The sequence below is a fragment of the Galeopterus variegatus genome, unplaced genomic scaffold (genome assembly GCF_000696425.1).
Source record: "Galeopterus variegatus unplaced genomic scaffold, G_variegatus-3.0.2 Scaffold1103, whole genome shotgun sequence".
Lineage (NCBI taxonomy): Eukaryota > Metazoa > Chordata > Mammalia > Dermoptera > Cynocephalidae > Galeopterus > Galeopterus variegatus.
Window position 1 is genome coordinate 197,735 of NW_007727214.1, and position 20,372 is coordinate 218,106.

Consider the following 20,372-nt stretch of genomic DNA (forward strand, 5'->3'; position numbering starts at 1 on the left):
GTGTTGTCAGCACCACGCTCACCCAGTGAGCTAACCGGCCATCCCTATGTGGGATCCGAACCCTTGGCCTTGGTGTTATCAGCACCGCACTCTCCTGAGTGAGCCACAGGGCCGGCCCATTCCACGAACTTTTTGAAGTACCCTCACATTTACCTATATTTTCTGAGTACCTTTCTAGTTTCATTTTGCTTAAGAAATTATTTTTTGAAATAGACTCTAGAGATATAGTTTTTGTTTTAATTTATTTTCTTCAGCGTATTTTCCTGGGATTGAATCATCATTTATTTTCTTTATTATTATTCTTATTTTTTGTGGCCGCCGGCCAGTGTGGGTGACTTTGACCTTGGTGACTGTACTGTAACCAACTGACCTAACCAGCCAGCTCTATGAATAATACAAGTAAAAACAATTTTGAGGTATAGATATTCTCTAACTCAGAATGCTGGGTTTTTTTCAACTTTCAGCTTTCACATTTTACCGTATATTGACTTGAGTTTGAAAATCTGGTCATCAGTCTACAAGTCAAAAATAACATTTTATGGCCAGAGTTTTTTGGTCTTAGTTTCAGGGGGTAAACAGCCTAGTTTTAGTTGCAGAGCCTGCTTCCCATTGCATGTCCTTTCTCTTGCTGGCCGCTTCTTGAGTGAGTCTCCTTCTCATTTCCCTTTCTTTTTTACTTTCTTTTCCATTTCTCACTCTTTCCCCAGTCTCTCTTATTCTTTTCCTTTCTATAATTCCTCTTCTTCCCTTATTGCTTTTCTTTTTCTCATCGTATTTCTCCTCTTTGCCCCCTCTTCATCCTCCCTGCCTCCTATACTGATAGGACAGTTAATACAGTTTATTGCTGTATCCCAGTGCTTATAAGAGTCTCTGACAGATATCAGACCCTCCATATATATTTGCTGAATAATAAATAGTAGAATTTCACAGATAAGAAAGAAATCTCTTGCTTAGTTTTTTCCCTGGCACCTGTGACAAGTCAGTTTAATAAACATTATTAAAACCTATTATGTGACAGACACTGGGTCACAAAGATAAGATTAAGACATAGGTCCTGCCCTCAAGGATCTTACAGTATGATGAGAGAGACCAAGAATAAATAGATGATTTAAAATCTTTGTGATAGTGTGTGAAGGAAGAGCCCTTTTAGCCCAACCAGGGAGTTCAGGCGAATTTTGCTGGAAGGGATGATGAGTATGATCTTTCAAGATAAATAAAAGGGCAAAGGGCTGGCCAGTTTCCTCAGTTGGTAGATCATGGTGCTGACAACACCAGGGTCAAAGGTTTAGATCCCTGTACTGGCCTGCCACCAAAAACAAAGACAAAGAAAAGAGAACAGTAGTAAGGGCAATGTCAATGTGAATACACTTTCAACAATCCCAAACACTTAAAAATGTTTAAGATGGTAAACTTTATGTTGTATGTATTTAGAACAATTAAAAACAAAAAAGGAGAAGGGCTTTCCAGGTGGAGAGAATGGCATGATCAAATTGTCACCTAAAAACATCGACTCATAGGAAGTTATGATGTAGTGTTCTTACTTAGGCCTGGTTAATTATTTCTAACTATGTATTTACCTTCTTTTTCTCTATTCTTCTCAGAGTTGGGTATCAGAAATTAAAAAAGAAGAAAGTAAAATGCACTTTCATGACACTGAAACATTTCCAGCAATGGAAGATAATTTGCCTCCAGTTCGTGGTTCAAACGGCCGTCTTCATGTTGGCAAGGTAGGCCTTTTTGGTGTGGACTGTGGATGGTAGGAGGAGAGAGCTGATGTTGAGGCTAACTCAGTTTAATTATTAAGAGGCTAACTCAGTTTAATCAGAGTTGTCAAAATGTTATGTCCTGCAAGAAAGTTGAGGATTTTTTTCAGCCGGCTGTGTTCTGTCCCCTTTGTCAGTAGGCTACATCTCATCACTTGGAGACCAAAATGAAACAGCTTTTTCCTTTGATGACTTGCATCTTGGGTTTATGGCCTTTGCTCTTTCATAACTTAATTAACTATGGATTGAAAATCAAGCACTTGTTGGGCCGGCCCAGTGGCGCACTTGGTAGAGTGCGGTGTTTGGCGGCGCTCCCGCCGAGGGTTCGGATCCCATATAGAGACTGGTCTGCTCACTGGTTGAGCGCGGTGCGGGCATGACACCGAGGGTTGCGATCCCGTTGCCGGTCGCGGTATGGGCGCGACACTGAGGGTTGCGATCCCGTTACCGGTCACGAAAAAAGACAAAAAGGAAAAAATAAATAAATAAAATAAAATAAAGCACTTGTAGAAGTCATTCCTCTATTTAGTGCATGTTCTCCCCCCTCATCATTTCTCTGTGGTTGGTCCCTATGGTGTCATGTAGACCTCTCCTTTTTAACCCATGGGTTCCAGAGAAAAGGGGCCTGTTGGAGTTCCAGGTCCTTTCTTCTTGACTTGAAACTGGGCTTCTTACCATCCACCCATCCCTGTTATTTCCAATAGCACTGCTACCCAAGTCTTTTGATTCTGGGTTAGCTCATTCTTGTTATTCTCATCTTTTCTTTGAATCTTCAATTTTATTTTTAAAATATTCATAGTCCTTCATCTCTCTGCTCTCTGATAATTTACCTTCCTGGATATTTTTACTCCCTATTAGGTAGGAATTACTTAGGTAACTGAGGTACACAGTAATATGGTAAGAGTGCCACTATCTGTAATCAATGAATTCATATGCACTGAATGCCCACTGTGTGCTAAGTCTGTACTCTGAGAATATAACAATAACACTTGATCTTTGCCCTCAAACGGCTTATAGTCCAGTGGAGTAGACAGACGAGTGGAACAGAGGTTCTCAGTGTGGTCCGGGGACCCTTGAAGTCCCAGAGATCCTTCCAGAGGGTGCAGAAAGTCAATGCTATTTTAAAAATAATACTAAAAAGGAGGCTGGCCAGTTAGCTCAGTTGGTTAAAGTGTAGCCTTGTAACACCAAGGTCAAGGGTTCAGTTCTGTGTACTGGCCAACCACTGGAAAAAAAGATAATGATAAAGTCTCATCTTTTTCACTGTGTTGATATTTCCACTGAGGGTAAAACTGCTGGTTCCTTAACATAAATCAAGGCAATGGCACCAAACTGTACTAGAACACACAGTGAGAAATTCCAAGTTAATTTAAAAATACCTTTGGTGATAGGGGTATAGTTCTTACTTATGCCAAGTTAATTATTTGAAACAATGTATTTACCTTCTTTTTCTCTATTCTTCAATAAAATATTTACTTTGTTAAATCTTGAACCTCAAGGACATGTCTGTTCAGTATTTTTTGTGACAAAGTGGGAAGTATGCAGAAAGCACCTCCCTGCAGTGAAATATGATGGTTATCTGAAGAAAAGCACTTGTGAGCTGAACTAGGCACTTCTTTCTGGAAGACTGTTTTTGCTTGACATAATGGCTGGCAGACAAACTATGGTTATTCAGACTTGGGGTTTTGGCAAGCATTTTGTTGAAAATGAGTGAAGTGGGCCTGTCATACTTTAAGGAAAACAACTGACATTATTGGTTGTCAGTGAGAAAATCTGAGCTTTCAATGCAAATTAAGGATTTAATATTCATATACATTTCTCAAATACCTGCTTGTGACCAAGTATATCACCTTAAGGGGGATGCTTCTACTTGTCAGAAAACAAAATTAAAATAAATTTAGTTTAAAGATGTCTTTGGCTTTTATTAGTGATTCATGAATCGGGGTGGCATCTCTTCTAAAAATTTAGAAAAAGTGCTCTGCTGGGCATGGCAGAACAGGTGGTTTTTATAAGGTAGCTTGAGCAGGAACAAGGAAGACAACAATGGATTGGTTAACATCAGGTTACTTCAGGTCACTTTCCTTGTGAGGATTAAAGCAGAGGGGACTTTCTTATCATAGGCTAAAGTTGACCTGTTTGGAGATTTGGCTATTATATTTCTCTCCTGATTTCTAGGAAGGTCAGATAAACAATTTAGTTTAGGTTTGGTGATAACGGAACTTTAGCACGAGTGACTCCATTTTGATTTGGTCTTTTGGGGCCTAGTGCAGGAGCTCAGTCCAGATCAATGGCCTATAAATTTTATTCAATGTACTTGAAAAACTGTTCGGATGAGCTCCATAGGGATATTAGCAAATGTGATTTCTTTAATTGTATAATGAAGTCTGTGAATATTTGGAAGATCTGCATAACTCAATTTGACCAATAATTTTCAGGGGTATGAAAGTATCACAGTATCAAAAAGTTGTAGTATGTTATAGATTGTGACAGTAAAAATAGGGTACTATGAAATATGTAGAGGGGGCACTTGACGTCCCAACTTTCAAACTCGGGTAGCATTGCCTTCTCTTATAATATAAAAATATGATATTGCATATTAAATTTTATCCCACACACCTGAGTTTGTCTCCTGAGATTCTTATTGATCCACATTTTATTTATTTATTTATTTATTTATTTTCTTTATTGAGTTATAATTGACAAATTAAAATTGTATATGTTTATGGTATGTAACATGATGTTTCGATATATGTACACGTTGTGAAATGACTACCACTGTCAAACCAATTTACATTATTTTTTGATTTCTTAAGGGGGATATTTTTTGTCACATGTAGGTGTTTGAGAACCAAATGCTGGTGTTTAATCAGTGCTCTTTTTAAACTATGCTGTAACACCTGTATTAGTAACACAAACTGGTTGGCTTAAAAGAACAGAAATTTATTCTTTCACAATTCTGGAGGCAAGAAGTCTGAAATCGAGGTATTGGTAGGGCCATGCTCCTTCTGAAACCTGTAGAGGGAGGATCCTTCCTTGTCTCCTACAGTTTCTTAACCCCAATGTTCCTTAGCTTGTGTCAGCATAGCTGCAATCTCTACCTTCATCTTCACATGGCTGTCTTTCCTCTGTGCAAGTCTCTTTTCTTTTTATAAGGACACTCATCTTGCTGTGTTAGGGCGCACCTTAATGACCTTATCTTAACTTGATTACATCTGCAAAGACCCTACAGTCATGCACTGCATAACAACATTTCAGTCAACAACTGACCGCATATACTATGCTGGTCTTGTAAGATTATAATGGAGCTGAAAAATTCCTATTGCCTAGTAACGTCGTAGTGCATTGCTTATGTGTTTGTGATGATGCTGGTGTAAACTAACCTACTGTGCTGTCCTGTTTTTACTGTACCTTTTCTACATTTAGATATGTTTAGATACACATACTTACCATTTTGTTACAACTGCCCACAGTATTCAGTATAGTAACATGCTGTCCAGGTCTGTAGCCTAGGAGCCATAGGCTGTACCGTATAGCCTAGGTGTGTAGTAGGCTAGACCACCTAGGTTTGCGTAAGCACACTCTATGATGTTTGCACAAGGACAAAATTGCCTAATGACACATTTCTCAGAACATATCCCTGTTGTTGAGTAATGCATGACTGTATTTCTAAATAAGATCTCATTCACAGGTACCAGGAGTTACGACTTTACCATATCATTTTGGGAGACACAGTTTAACCCATAATACCATCTTAGCATTGAGAATATTATCTTTATAAGCAGGAAATAGAGTTCAGTGATATTTATTGAGCCTGTAAGAAGTGCATAGTACTTCTTCATCAGTTTATAGTTCCTAGTATTACTAAATCATCTATTAGCAAACCCAACCCTAATGATAGTGAAGACATGTAATCGTTTAAAAACAAATCAGCCAGCCAGGCAGCCACTAAAAAATAAAAAATAAAAATAAAACAAATCAGTCTCTACTTTGTTATTTTTTGTTTTGTTTTGTTGGTTTTTTTTGACTGCTGGCTGGTTTAGGGATCTGAACTCTTGACCTTGGTCTTATAACACAATGCTTTAACTAACTGAGCCTACTTTATTTTATTATTATTAATTCTGCTATACTTCCTTTCTTCAGACTACATAGATTTATATATATATATATATATATTTTTTTTTTTTTTGTCTTTTGTCTTTTTCCGTGTCCGGCAACGGATCGCAACCCTCAGTGTTGCCCCTGTACCGGACTGGGGACCGGCAACGGGATTGCAACCCTCGGTGTTGCTCCCGCGCCTCGCTCAGCCAGTGAGCGGGAACCGGTCTGTATGTGGGATCTGAACCCTCGGGCGGGAGCGCTGCCGCGCTTCCCAAGTGGCGCCCCTATCCCCTGCGCCCCCCGGGCCGCCCCCGGGTTTTATTTTTTTTTTTTTTGTCTTTTGTCTTTTTCCGTGTCCGGCAACGGATCGCAACCCTCAGTGTTGCCCCTGTACCGGACTGGGGACCGGCAACGGGATTGCAACCCTCGGTGTTGCTCCCGCGCCTCGCTCAGCCAGTGAGCGGGAACCGGTCTGTATGTGGGATCTGAACCCTCGGGCGGGAGCGCTGCCGCGCTTCCCAAGTGGCGCACTTATCCAGTGCGCCACTGGGCCGGCCCTAGATTTATATTTTTTTAAGTTAACATTTCTTAGTACTTATGTAGCATAAAATTGTACTCTCTCTGGAAGTTTAACTTTTTGTGAGTATAGTGGCTATTGTTTTTGGGCCACTTAGCTCCAAGCTAGTACGTGGTCAGGGATGGGTACATGACCCAAGCTAGCCAATCAGTGTCCTTCCCTGGGATTTTTCTAACTGAAGATGGAGAGAAGAGTCACTCTCTTTGCCTTCTCTGGAGATGGCTGTGAGGTTGTAACCTCAGACTGCTTGTAGGAATGTTTCCTGCTACATGGAGAAAGCAAGTAGTTATAGAGGAAAATGAAGTCAGTAAGCAGAGAGGAGCAGCGACTACGGATGTGGGAGAAAGGGAGTGCTGGAAAAAAGGTATAGGAATCCCTTTTCCAGCAGTGCCCTTGCACCTTCATCAGTTTGGTTAGATAGCTGATAATTTATTCTTTTTAAATAGAATTAGTCCATCATTGCAAACAGAACAGTTCTGACTAATACAGCAAATAGTTATTCTTATTTCTCTAATGCCTAGGTTTTAAAAGAATGAATTGGGGTGTAATACTTTTTATTATAAGAAAATCAGTAATAATCATGTTTCACACATGACCTTTTAAATTTTATATACATACATAAGAATCTGTAGACTGTTTTCAGAATTAACTACAAATTTAAAATCTTATATCTGCTCTATATTATTATGTTAATAATTATAATACTGAAGTTCTAACTTCAAAGGTACCTTTTTTCCTTATCCATTCTATTTGCATATCTTAATTCAACACTTTTCATTGCACTTACATTAAAACCTGCTAATCTTAGATAAATATGTCTTATAGAATATGATTTTATTCTTTCAGGAAAAGTATTCTCGAAGTATGCCAGCTAAAAAGAAAATTCCAAGGGATTATGCAGAGTGGGATAAGTATGTTTTATATTTATTTATGTGTAAAAATTTGGCAGTGAAAACTTCTCTACCATAAAATACTGTATTAACTTCTTAAATAATTATTATAAATCTGAACATGTCAAGAATACCAAATTACATCAGTAGAGTGCTGAGTATCTAGTCTAAGCACTTTTTGATCCCGTTTTTTCATTAAATGAAAAACTACTACATCTTTTTATTTATAAAACCAACCAAAAACAGCTAATGCAATCCTTATTCCCATCCAAAATAAAAAAGAAAATTTTAAGTTGAGAGAAATTAGTCACAATTTTAATTACAAAGTTCTGAATAGGTTAGATCTGATTAATATTTAAGTCCTCTCTAAATTGCATGTTTTCTTAAGAAAGAATGCAAATGACTTGAAATACAAACTATTATGCATTTTTCGTATCCAAAGGCACAGTAATGCATATATAAGAATATCAATAATACGTTTTATTTTTGGCTCATACTTTTTTCAGTTTTTGTTCTTTCATTTAAGATTTGACGTGGAAAAGGAATGTTCAAAAATTGATGAAGATTACAAAGAAAAGACTGTAGTAGACAACAAGTCACATTTGTCTAAAATTGAGACAAGAATAGACACAGGAGGTAATTGGGGAACAAAACAAGAATAATTTTGTTGTCTTTAAATTTTTTGTATTATAATAAAAACTGTTGACCTAGAAGACATTGTCTTTAAAGTGCTGTAGATTTACATTAAAAGTTTATGGATTTTCTTCTAGAGCTAACCACCTCTAACAAATTCATTTCTATCTTTTAACACTTAGTTTTATATGAATAATAATTATAATACTTAAATTCAGTAGGACTTCAAACTGTAAACCTGTTTTTCTTACTGTAATTCATTTGTTTTTTGTTCCTCTTTTCCAAACCTCTTTTTCCTCCAAATTCCTCAATTTTTTTTTCCCCCAAAACGAAAAAATGGGGCAGTTTATTTGTTTTCTTTTGAAGTCCATAGACACATCTTTATTTTATTTTGGCAGCTTGCCAGTATGGGAAACTGAACCCTTGACCTTGGTGTTACAAGGATGTGCTCTAACCAACTGAGCGAACTGGCCGGCCAGCATCTTTAAAGTAAAACAAAACCGGTCATTAAAAAAAACAAGTCCTTAAACATTTTGAATGATTAAAATTAAAACAAGAAAAATATTTCTAAACTTAGAAGATACTTTCTTTTGTCTTATTTATTTTATGATTTTCTACTTCTGTTAATTTACCATTCTTGGATTTAAACTTTTAAAAAATTCAATTAAGTTATATTTTCAAATATAGCAGATAACATTTATTTCTAGGTCTCACTGAGAAGGAAAAGGATTTTGTTGCCACTCGTGAAAAGGAAAAAGGAAATGAAGCTTTCAACTCAGGAGATTATGAAGAGGCAGTGATGTATTATACCAGGTGAGTAGATTTTTGTGGTGGCTTAAACTTGCCATTTTAAAAAATGATGATGTTTTAGTTGTTGAAACAATATAAATAAGCTAAATAGTCTATGTCAGAATCACTCAAGTTATTGTACTTGTGATTTATGATAAATTTGCTTGTGTTTGTCTTGTTTGTTCAATACTTTTCTCAACCTCTAAGCTCCCACCCCACCTCCTCTTTTGACAGAGGACCTAACTTTCCCATTTTATAGAGAGAATAGAAGTCATCTGAAAGGAACTCAACAGAAAATTTACACAGCACAGAGGTTAAGAATGTGGGTTCTGTGTTCAGACTGCCTGTATCTAATCCTGGTACTTATGGTGCTCCTTCCCACTGTAGGGCCTTTGTACATGCTGGGTCCTTCATTTAGAGTGCTTTTCCCCTCTCTCATTATCTCATCAACTCTAACTTATTCTTCAGATCTTAGCCCATGCCTTATTTCTTTGGCGAAGTCTTCCCGGACCTTCCTGACTAGGTTAAATCTCCACTTTATCTCACCCTGCCCTCCAGTTTATGGGCCCTATAGCAGTCTTACCTGTCCTTTGTAGCACCTGTGGGAGGCTCAATTTACATTTGTATGATTGGATTCTAACTGGACTGTAAGCTCTGAAAGAGCAGAGCTCGCTTGTCAAGTGTTTTTTTGTTTTGTTTTTTTTCTACCATTTTTTGGCCTACTGTGGGTAAATGCAGTGCTTTCTTAGGGAAATGACAGGGCAAAGCTATTTTTCTATTGTCACCTTTTTTTTAACACCATTTTATCCCCAGTGCCCAGCAAAGTATGTGGTTTATAGTAGATATTCAATAAATACCTGTTCTATGAACTTTTTTAGTTTTATTTTTTACTTCTTTGATTAATGCCATTTCAGTGCAACATTATGTGAACTTTTGAATTTCCTAACAGTCTATGAAAAGTACACTCAGTTTCTAAAATATTATTACAGACAAACTGTGCTTATAGAATCACTAGTACCACCTTAGAATTAAACTCTGTACAATTTTTTTTTTCCATCTTTGGAAAGAAGATCAGATTTTGTTCAGTGTTGTTTGTCTCTAATGAAGTTTATCTCACACTGCTCAAGTGAGCACACAAGGTGAAGAGGATATTTGATGGATCATTCATTCTGTACAGCCTCTCCTGTTGAGGCAGTTGGAAGTCAGCCCCAATATTGTTCTCTCTCTCCTTGTAGATTTCCACCAGTGGAGATTCTCATGTCTACTATGGGTAACAAGATTTTTCTTATCCTCTTCTTTTGAGGAGTCATATAGCTGAAGAATTAAAGCAGCATAGTAATGAAGGCTAAGGGAACTCAGACTGCCACTTTCTAACCTTGGGCAGATTCTTTACTTCTCTTGCCTTAGTTTCCTCAATATGATGAGGCTATAATCCTCCTCTCTAGCTGCTGTGAGGATTAAGTAAAAGCGTGCTGAAATGCAGCATAACGTGGTGGCGAAGAGAGCAGAATGGGTTTGAATCTTGACTACCATTTACTAGCTTGTGGCTGTGGCACTGTACTTAACCTTTTTGTTGCATGTATTTTCTCTTCTGTAAAATGGGAAGAGCAGTAATAACTCCTCCATGGGTTGTAATTAGGATTAAATGAGCTGTGTATGCAAAGTGCTTGGTGCCTGGCCTGTGGGAAGTACTCAGTGTCAGGTACTCTTATTATTTACCCTTACATGTATTTTCCATAACTGGTTTCTGCCCAGCCATGTAATTTATTTGTATTCATCTTTAATGGTGTTAGTAAATCGCCTATTTTTGTGACTTTTCCATTTTTATCTTCTAGTCTTCTTCTGGATTTAGTAAATTCAGTGCACTGATACACTTATCTTTCCTCTGTCTGGGTATCCATTATTTTATAGCATTACAAATCAACTTTTTAAGCAATAGCCAGGTAGACTTTTTTGTGTTTTGGTGGCTGGCCAGTTTGGGGATTGGAATTCTTGACCTTGGTGTTATAGCACCATGCTCTAACCAGCTGAGCTAACCAGACAGACCTAGGTAGACTTTATCTTTTTTTTTTTTTTGGTGGCTGGCTAGTACAGAGATTGAACTCTGGACCTTGGTGTTATCAACACCATGCTCTAACCAACTTAAGTAGACTTTAAATTCTTCTTTTCATTAATTATTTTGCATACATACCATTAATCTAGCAAAGTTTGCTCTCTTGAAGTCTGTATTCCTCATCCAACTGACTACCGTCCACTGTTTCCTTCAGTTAAATTACTTTATGATCATTTCCTTGGAGTTTAATCTACTTTTAGATTGCAAACTAATGTTTCTGTTAACACAGTAACAGCTGAATAAAGGATATTAATTGTGATTGATTGCTCCATTTTTTTTGTACTAGGAAATTGTTTCCAAGAAGTCAAAAGGATGTGTTTGATATTTGATATTAACTAAAATGTTTTTTTAGGAGATCTATGGGTTTTTGAATTCCTATGGCACCTCCAAAGCCTGAGTTGACTGTAAACCTATTAACTGAATATTTAAGCATCCATCTTAAATGTTGATTTAGTATGTTTGCAGAAATATATTTTGTTACTTTTGATGATAGAGGCTGTATTAGTTTGCCAGGGCCGCCACAACGAAGTACCACCAATTGAGTGGCTTAAACAAGAAAAATTAATTTTCTCACTGTTCTGGAAGCTAGATGCCTGAGATCAGGGTGTTGGCAGGGTTAGTTTCTTCTAAGCCCTTTCTCTTTGGCTTTTAGGTGGCCCTTTTCTCCCTGTGTCTTCACATAGTCTGTCTATACATGTCTGTGTCCTAATCTCCTCTTCTTATAAGGACAACAATTTTATTGGATTAGGGCCCATTTACATGACCTCATCTTACTTTAATTACCTCATTAAAGGCCCTGTTTCCAAATACAGTCATATTCTGAAGTACTGTGGGGTTAGGACTACAAAAAATCAATTTTGGGGGGGACACAATTCAGCTCAACACAGGCTATGATTGCTTTATTTACAACATTAGCTGAGTTTCTGTATATTCTTATGTTTACTGTGGACGTGCTTGTTGCCAATAAGTGTTTCTTTTATAGGAGCATTTCAGCACTTCCCACTGTAGCTGCCTATAACAATCGAGCTCAAGCAGAAATCAAATTACAGAACTGGAATAGTGCTTTTCAGGATTGTGAAAAAGTCTTGGAGTTAGAACCTGGAAACTTAAAGGGTAAGAAATAATTATAGAATGCTTTTAAATTTACAACAGGATGCATTAAAGACCCTTTGTAGACACTTATTGTGTTTACATTAAAAATATTTCAGGTAAATTTGAATTTCTATGTGAGTCACCATCTTCATCAAGTTATTTTTTTTATTTTTTTATTTTTTTTTTAATAGATGACTGGTAAGGGGATCTTAACCCTTGACTTGGTGTTGTCAGCACCACGCTCACCCAGTGAGCTAACTGGCCATCCCTATATGGGATCCGAACCCGTGGCCTTGGTGTTATCAGCACCACACTCTCCCGAGTGAGCCACAGGCCGGCCCTTCATCAAGTTATTTATTTATTTATTTTTTCTTTTTTAAAAGATGACCGGTAAGGGGATCTTAACCCTCGACTTGGTGTTGTCAGCACCACGCTCACCCAGTGAGCGAACCGGCCATCCCTATATGGGATCCGAACCCGTGGCCTTGGTGTTATCAGCACCGCACTCTACCGAGTGAGCCACAGGCCGGCCCCATCAAGTTATTTTTAATTTCAAGTTTAACTTGGAATTTAAGCCCCTGATTATTTGTACTGAGGTAGCTAGTAATCCCAGAAGATTTAAAAAAATATATATGTAGTTTTAAAGAGAAATATCTCAAGCTTGCATTTGAAATGTCTTTTTATCCAAAAAATTTAAGTATAATTCAATATAATTTTTTAATATTTATCAATATAAAAAACCATAAGCCCATACTGGAGCTCTAGAATCCTCTCCCAGCTTCTTCATAGGCATTTCCATGTAGGTAATCATAGATATAATTTAATTTTAATTTTAAATTAATAATAATTTTAAAATTTTAAGTTAAATTAAACTTGTCCAAAACTGAGTACATCTTTCCACCAAAAGCTTGCACTCTGTTGATTGCCTGTCTCAGTGACTGACCACCTTGTCATGGTCCGAGCCTAAAGTATGCAAATCAGACTTGACTCTCCTTTTCTATCAAGAAGGAATCATTCCAAGAGGGAATAGCATACATTATAATAGAAACATTATATTTACTTAAACACTTATAGATTCAGATAAATTTGAGCACTTAATTTTTTTTTCCTGGAGTATATATTGTGCTTACAAATGGGGGGGGGGGAGGCAGAAGCCATGGGTGTGCTGAGGGGTAGCCTGATGCATCAGCTGCTCCTGTCATTGTCATTGTCATAGGTTGCCCTCTATTTACCATTAAGTCCTCTTGAGCCTGTATTTTGTGCATGCTGGTTTCTGTCACAGATTATGGGTTGGCTCCTGGCTTTAGGTAGCTGCTTGGTGATGGTTTTGCCATCTCCTGATGGGCCCACACCACTGCTCTGCCAAGCTCTCTGCCGGGCACTTTACATGTATTAACTCTGTTGATTTTCACAACAGCCTTATAGAGGTGCAGACACTATTACTAGCACACGCATTTTACAAAGGAGAAAGCCAAGCACAGAGATATTAAGCAACTTACTCAAGATCACACAGCTAACAAATGACAGAGCCAGAACTCAATACTGACAACAGACCCCAGAACCCACATTGAACCACTGTGCTACTCTTCTGCCACTAGAGTGACCATATATTTGAATTCTTCCTTGTTTGAGTAATTTCTTAAGAATCTGCATCTTCACTGTTAAAAAACAAATTTTGGAGACCCAAATCTAGTAGAGAATAGCCATAAAACTTTAAGATACCTGGTGTTTGCTTAAGTGAATAAACAACTTCCTCTTCAAAACTTTATTTTTACCTCAAAAGATATTTGTTCTAAATGCAGTGTGGTATCTTGGATTCATCCTGGAACTGAAAAAGGATATTAGTGGAGAAACTGATGAAATTCAAATAAAGTCTGTCATTTAGTTAATAGTATTTTGCCAATTTTAATTTCTTAGTTTTGGCAATTTCTTAGAAGTTCTGTAAGATGTTAGCATTAGGGGAAGCTAATGCTTCCCCTAATGAGTGAAGGGACACAGGAATTCTCTGTACTATCTTTGCAACTTTTATGTAAATCTCAAATTATTCTAAAATAAAAAGTTGAAAAAAAAGATAATTGTTATATCAGGAATATTTCTTCATGGAAATTCCCTTTGGAAATCTGAGTAGCAAATAGCAATAGCTAAACTGTACTTAATGCACAGTGCTACAGTTTTGGTTATATTTATGACAAAGTGATTTATCCATTAGATTTTCATGGTTCATTCTAAAAGTAAAATCAAATTGGTCACATTTATAATTATCTTTTAATATAGCATATTAAAACGTGTCAGATATAAATTGTGCACTTTTCAGAATTATCAAGCCTGGTCCTTTTCAAAATAATGATGCAAAGTTCTCTCATTATGTAATAGATAATGATGGGACTGGAAAGGCATTTATTATCGTTATTAAATAATTATCAAATTATACATAGAAACCTACCAGAAAATCCGATGCAAGTTACCAAAGTGCTCAATTTCTAAACCTAGCTGACTTAATCATTAGGATTCTCTTGGTTCCTTGTGCTAAGTAACTCCTTGTTTTAGAGATCACTATATAAATATCACTGATGAGCCTGTTCTGAGCTAGATGCTAGTCAGTAATATACTAAATTTCAATAAGGCATTTTCTAAGTTTAAAAAAGTAGTGAAATAAAACTAGTGATCATTCTGAGAAGGAAAACGTTACTATTTGGTGAAAAGCTTCCCAGTGTTATACAGTGTGGCCTGTGAAAGGCTCAGGGATGGAGACTGTCAGCCCTTGGTGGTGCTGGCAGGGCCTGGGGCTGTCAGAGGGCTGGGTTGTTAGACTGGACAGTTGCCACATGCACCTTCTTCTGTTTACCTTAGTATCATTCTCTGTGTGTACAACAACAGAAAATGGCTATAGTTAAACTTTGTATAATTACATCCTAAAGTGTTCTGTGTCACTTATATTCTTCCACCTGAAAATGTGTCATAACCATAATGCCATATGTGAAAAAGCATGACTTTTATTTTGGTAAACTTTCAGCTCTTCTGCGCCGTGCCACTACATATAAACATCAAAACAAGTTCCAGGAAGCCATAGAAGATTTGCTTAAAGTACTGGATGTGGAGCCTGATAATGATTTGGCCAAGGTAAGTACAGAAAGTAATTTCTCACCTAATTCTACAGTTGGCTTTTTCTGTATTTATGTTAAAATGGTATCAATCTTGATGAATAACTTATGTTGAGGGTTAGGTCACAGCTTTAAAAAGTCGGTATATCTCCCACGTACCTCAAAATGTGAATGTCTGTTTGAAGTGGAAGAAATCAGTGTATTAGTCTGTTTATGTTGCTTATAGCAAAATACATGGAACTGGGTAATTTGTAAGAAAATGAAATTTATTGCTTACAATTTCAGAGGCTGGGAAGTCCAAAGTCCAGGGAACACATCTGGTGAGGGTCTTCTTTGGTATGACTTTACTGGCAGTGCAGGGGTCTCACATGGCAGAAAATGACAGAGCAGAGAGAGATTCTCTGTGCTCTCTTTTTAAAGCCCTCAGAACCATGCCCATGATCACCGTTATTAATCCATTCATTATAGCATGGTCCTCAGAATCTAATCACCTATTCAAGGCCCATCTTTCAATTACCATAATAGGATTTCCCACCCTCAACAGTGACAGTGGAGATTAAGCTTTAGTGACTTTGGGGGGCCATTCAATCCACTGCAATCAGGCTCTTAAAATTGTCTTAAACTATAAACCTACCTCTAAAGGACAAATATTTAATTTTTCTCTTTTATATAGTGTTGTAGGCAATGTTTTTCTGGGTTAATCTCTATTGTGCAGAGCAGTATAGAATTTTCCTAGGTAGGGTTAGGAGTGAGCTTCTTGGCCATAGGAGAACATTTCTCTCTTTAACAAGCATGGTAAGGCAGTATCATTGATAGCATGACTCAGACGTGCCTTAGAGGGATCTGTGTTAAGGCCTAAAGAGTAGAGAGATAAGTGTCAAGAACTGTGAAGGGTCTGAGATTTTACTCTACTTATGAATTAACAAGGTGGCCTAGTAGAGGATACAAGATATCCTGGGTCAGACACGAGGGTCTTTGTTACTCATCGCTCACCAAGCAGATGAGCTTCACATTCATGTCAGTTCCCCTTGTTCCCAGGTTCTACAGGGGTGATGCAGAATAGCCCAGATGGATTTATGTGATGACTGAGATTTAGGAACCCCATCTTCCATGATGGGCTATAAGCAAACCTTCCCAACCTCTGCTCCAGAGGGAACAGCATCTTTATTATACTGCAGAGCAAACAAACCTGCCCTGTCCTCTGTAGGGAAATGCTATTTCTATCTTCCAAGGCTGTTCTCAGTATAGACATCCTTAAAGATAGTTCAGAATGAAGGTGGTTTAGTGCTTCTGTTTGCAATATAGTCGTGAATGGGAGAAACCAGAGAATTATCTTTCAAAAATAAGTTATCACTAAGTTTCCATATATACCTTTTAAAAAGTATCTATCATACTTTCTCTGAGTGGCAGCTAATGTCCCTAGAGTATCAGCTGCATTTGACAAATCAGCATTTCAATGGATTAGGTTTAGTATTTCCTTTTTATAATAGTTATGTTTATTAAAAAGTTAATGTAACAATGTTCTAAAATAAAAAAATTGAAACAAAGAAAACTACGTTTAATTTCACTAACACAATTTCACATTAACGTGAAACTTTTAGCCTTGTCCAAATGCATTTTTATCTTAACCGTATGCAAAGATGAACTCAAAATAGATTATATACCTTAATATAAAACCTAAAATATAAAAGTTCTAGAAGAAAACATAGGAGAAAATCTTTATGATCTTAGACAAATATTTCTCACATATGACACAAAAAGCACAATCCATAAAAGACCAAGTCGATAAATTGGACTTCACCAAAATTAAAAATGTCCACTCTTTGAAAGACGCTATTTAGAAGAATAAAAAGGCAAGCCACAAACTGGGAGAAAATATTTGCAAATCATGTATCCAACAAAGGTCTTGTATCAAGAATATATTAAGAACTCTCAAAACTCCATAAGAATACAAACAGCCAAGTTAAAAATAAGCAAAATATTTTATGACACTTCACCAAGAGATATGCAGATGGAAAATAAACAAATGAAAAAGTGCTCAATACCATTAGTCATTAGAGAAATGCAAATTTTATGTATTTGTTTGTTATGTTTTACATTCTAAGGTATTGTTGTGGAACAGTTGAGGGTAGGAAGAGAGGGGAAGGGGGAGGGGGATACAGTTGGAGGAGCAGGAAGGAGGGGGGTGTGGTTGAGGGCCATGGCACCCCCATCATTCTGACAGTAGAGACCAGGGGGTTTCTGGAGGTGGCTCAGTTATCACTGGGCTGGGTGTGGAAGTTGGTGGGGCATGACTGAGGCCCTTGGCCCTCCACCAGCCCAGCTCAGGAGCCTCAGGCATTTCTGACGGCAGCTCTGTAGCCATCGCTGGGCTGTGTGTGGGGACATCTGGGGGATGTAGCTAAGGCCCTTGGTCCCCCACTGCCCGTACTCAGGAGCCTGGGGTGCTTCTGATGGCAGCTCGGTGGTCATCGCTGGGTTGGTTGTGGATGTCAGGGGTGCATGGCTGAGGCTGTTAGCCCCCCACTCAATGAGTTACCACTATATACCTGTTAGAATACCTACAATTAAAAAGACTGACCTTACCAAGTACATTAGTCTGCTTCTGTTACTTATAACAGAATGCCTGAAACTGGATAATTTATGAAGAAATTACTTCTTATGGTTTTGGAGGCAGCTAAGTCCAAGGTCCAGGGAACACATCTGGTGAGGGCCTTGTTCTTGGTGGTGGCTCTCTACAGCAATGCAGGGTATCACATGGCAAGAATGGGCTGATGAAGAAAGAGCTAACCTGTTCCCTTGCTCTCCTATAAAGCCATCAGAACTATGCCCATGACCACCCATTAAACCATCAACTCATTACTCCATGAATGGATCAATCCATTCACTAAGACACAGTCCTCACAATCTAATCACTTTAAAGATTCCACCTTTCAAGTACCATAATTGGATTTCCCCACCCTATTAATGTTGTTACAATGGAGATTAAGTTTCCAGTACATGATCTTTTGGGGACACATTTGACCCATAGCATCAAGTATTGGCAAGAATGTGGAGGGATTAAAATGACCACTTTGGAAAACAGTTTGACAGTTTCTTGGAAAGTTAAACATCAAGGATTTGGATCCCCATACTGGCCAGACACCAAAATAAGAAAAAATAAATAAAATTAGACATAAAAACATACATTTGATACAAGATCTAGCCATCTCACTCCTAGGTACCCAAGAAAAATGTGAGTCTATATCCACACAAAGACTTATTATGCATGAATGTTCATAGTATCTTTATTTGTAATTGCCAAAATCTGAAAACATCCTAAAATATCCATCAGCAGGTGAATGGATAAACTATCAATATTCATACAGTGGAATATTACTCAGCAGTAAAGAGGAATGAATTTTTGATACACACAATAGCATGGATGAATTTCTAAATAATCATGCTGAGTTAAAACAGACAAAAAATTACATGCAGTATGATTCTATTTATATAAAATCCCAGAAAATGCAAACTAATCTATCATGACACAAAGAACAATGCTTGCAGGGAGGAACAAAAGGGAGGTATTACAAAGAGACAGGAAGAAACTTTTGGGAGTGACGGTTGTGTTATTTATGTCAAGACCTGTCAACTTGTGCATTTTAAGTGTGTGCAGTTTATGTCAATTATACCTCAATAAAGCTGTTAAAAATGAGGGGAAAAGGAAAATGGTTTCATATATATATTTTTTTCATTCTAGTTGACAAAATATTTCAGAACTTTCAACATTAGTCTAAAAAACAGCATATGTAGCATGATTTCATTTGTGTAAAACTGTGCTCGTCCATCTTTGTGTGTCTGTATGCATAGAAGCCTATGTAGGAAGATGATTATCAAAATGTCAGTAGTGTTATCTGAGTTGGCAGGATTTCAGGTGACTTTTTTTTTCTTTTTTATGCTTGTTACTTTAAGTTTTTTACAGTGGACACGTATGATTATAAAATCAGACAAAGTAATGAAGTCGTTTTGAAAAAGAAATAGACCACCATAAAAAGCCTTATCTTAATTATCTTTATTCATTCTTTAGTATTTTCATATTCTTACCTGAAAACATGGTTACATTTTGTGTTAAAAGAAAACATTTTGTTTAATATGGTGATTATGTTGCAGAAAACCTTGTCAGAGGTTGAGAGAGATCTGAAAAATTCTGAACCTGTATCTAAGAAGCAAACCAAAGGGAAGAGAATGGTTATTCAGGAGGTGGAAGACTCTGAAGATGAACACGGACAGGACAGCGGACAAAAACCTGAAGATGGCAGTGGAGATAAGAGTAAAACAGCTTTTCTATTTTGGTTATGTAAAAAAACTGCGTTTTTACATGATGGGCTGGCTCAATTTTTCTATTTGTACAGAAATTCTTAATCTACCAAACTTCTATCTCTACCTTGTAAATCTACAAGCAAGTTTAGCTTATCTTTTTCTTAATATAGCTTTATACAATCTCCCAAACTCATTTTTCTTCTTAACCTGGCACGATTTCTAGTGCTCAATTTAATTCCAAATTATCACCTTTAAATATAACTAGCTGTGTCTATTTGACACCAACCATTTGCAAGTTAACCTTAAATTCTCCCTTACATAAGTGTTTTGTGTAAATCTACTTAGTTTCAAACAATGTATTGGCTTCAAAGGGGGTCTGGGTAGCCCCGTTTATGTATCTACCATTAATGCATTGCTGAAAAGTTGGTATGTGTGCCTCTCGAAAATGTTTTTTAAATATTTAAAAAAAGTATAATTTCACTTTTGAAATAATTTTTAAAAAAGAATCTATACACTAAATAAAACTTCATCTTCAGAATATAAAACATTGACTGCTATGTCACTTTGCGGGGAAAGACTTCCTCCTTGCTTGATCAGGGTCATAAAAACTTTTTCCTTCTTGTTGAGAATCCCTGAGCAACCAAAGGGGAAAATATCAATTTTTTTTTTTTTTTTACTTATTTTTATTTTCCTTAATTTTATTTTGTCAATATACAATGTGGTTGATTATTGTGGCCCATTACCAAAACCTCCCTCCCTCCTCCTTCTCCCCCCTCCCTCCCAACAATGTCCTTTCTGTTCGCTTGTCGTATCAACTTCAAGGAATTGTAGTTGTTATGTCTTCTCCCCCCCACCCCCGGTTTTTGTCTGTGTGTGTGTGAATTTATTTATTTATTTTTAGCTCCCACCAATAAGTGAGAACATGTGATATTTCTCTTTCTGTGCCTGACTCGTTTCACTTAATATACTTCTCTCTAGGTCCATCCATGTTGTTGAAAATGGTACAATTTCATT

General features: G+C 37.2%; 1 protein-coding gene across 1 annotated transcript in view; it reads left to right on the forward strand.

Annotated features, from left to right (window-relative positions):
• The window catches only part of SPAG1 (sperm associated antigen 1), a 71,564-nt gene that overhangs the window by 10,575 nt on the left and 40,617 nt on the right, over positions 1 to 20,372 (forward strand). The window contains exons 3-9 of the mRNA XM_008574784.1: positions 1,602 to 1,727; positions 7,285 to 7,349; positions 7,855 to 7,964; positions 8,669 to 8,774; positions 11,846 to 11,976; positions 14,969 to 15,075; positions 19,209 to 19,368. Coding sequence (XP_008573006.1) covers positions 1,602 to 1,727; positions 7,285 to 7,349; positions 7,855 to 7,964; positions 8,669 to 8,774; positions 11,846 to 11,976; positions 14,969 to 15,075; positions 19,209 to 19,368 — 805 coding nt within the window. The remainder of the gene's footprint in view (positions 1 to 1,601; positions 1,728 to 7,284; positions 7,350 to 7,854; positions 7,965 to 8,668; positions 8,775 to 11,845; positions 11,977 to 14,968; positions 15,076 to 19,208; positions 19,369 to 20,372) is intronic.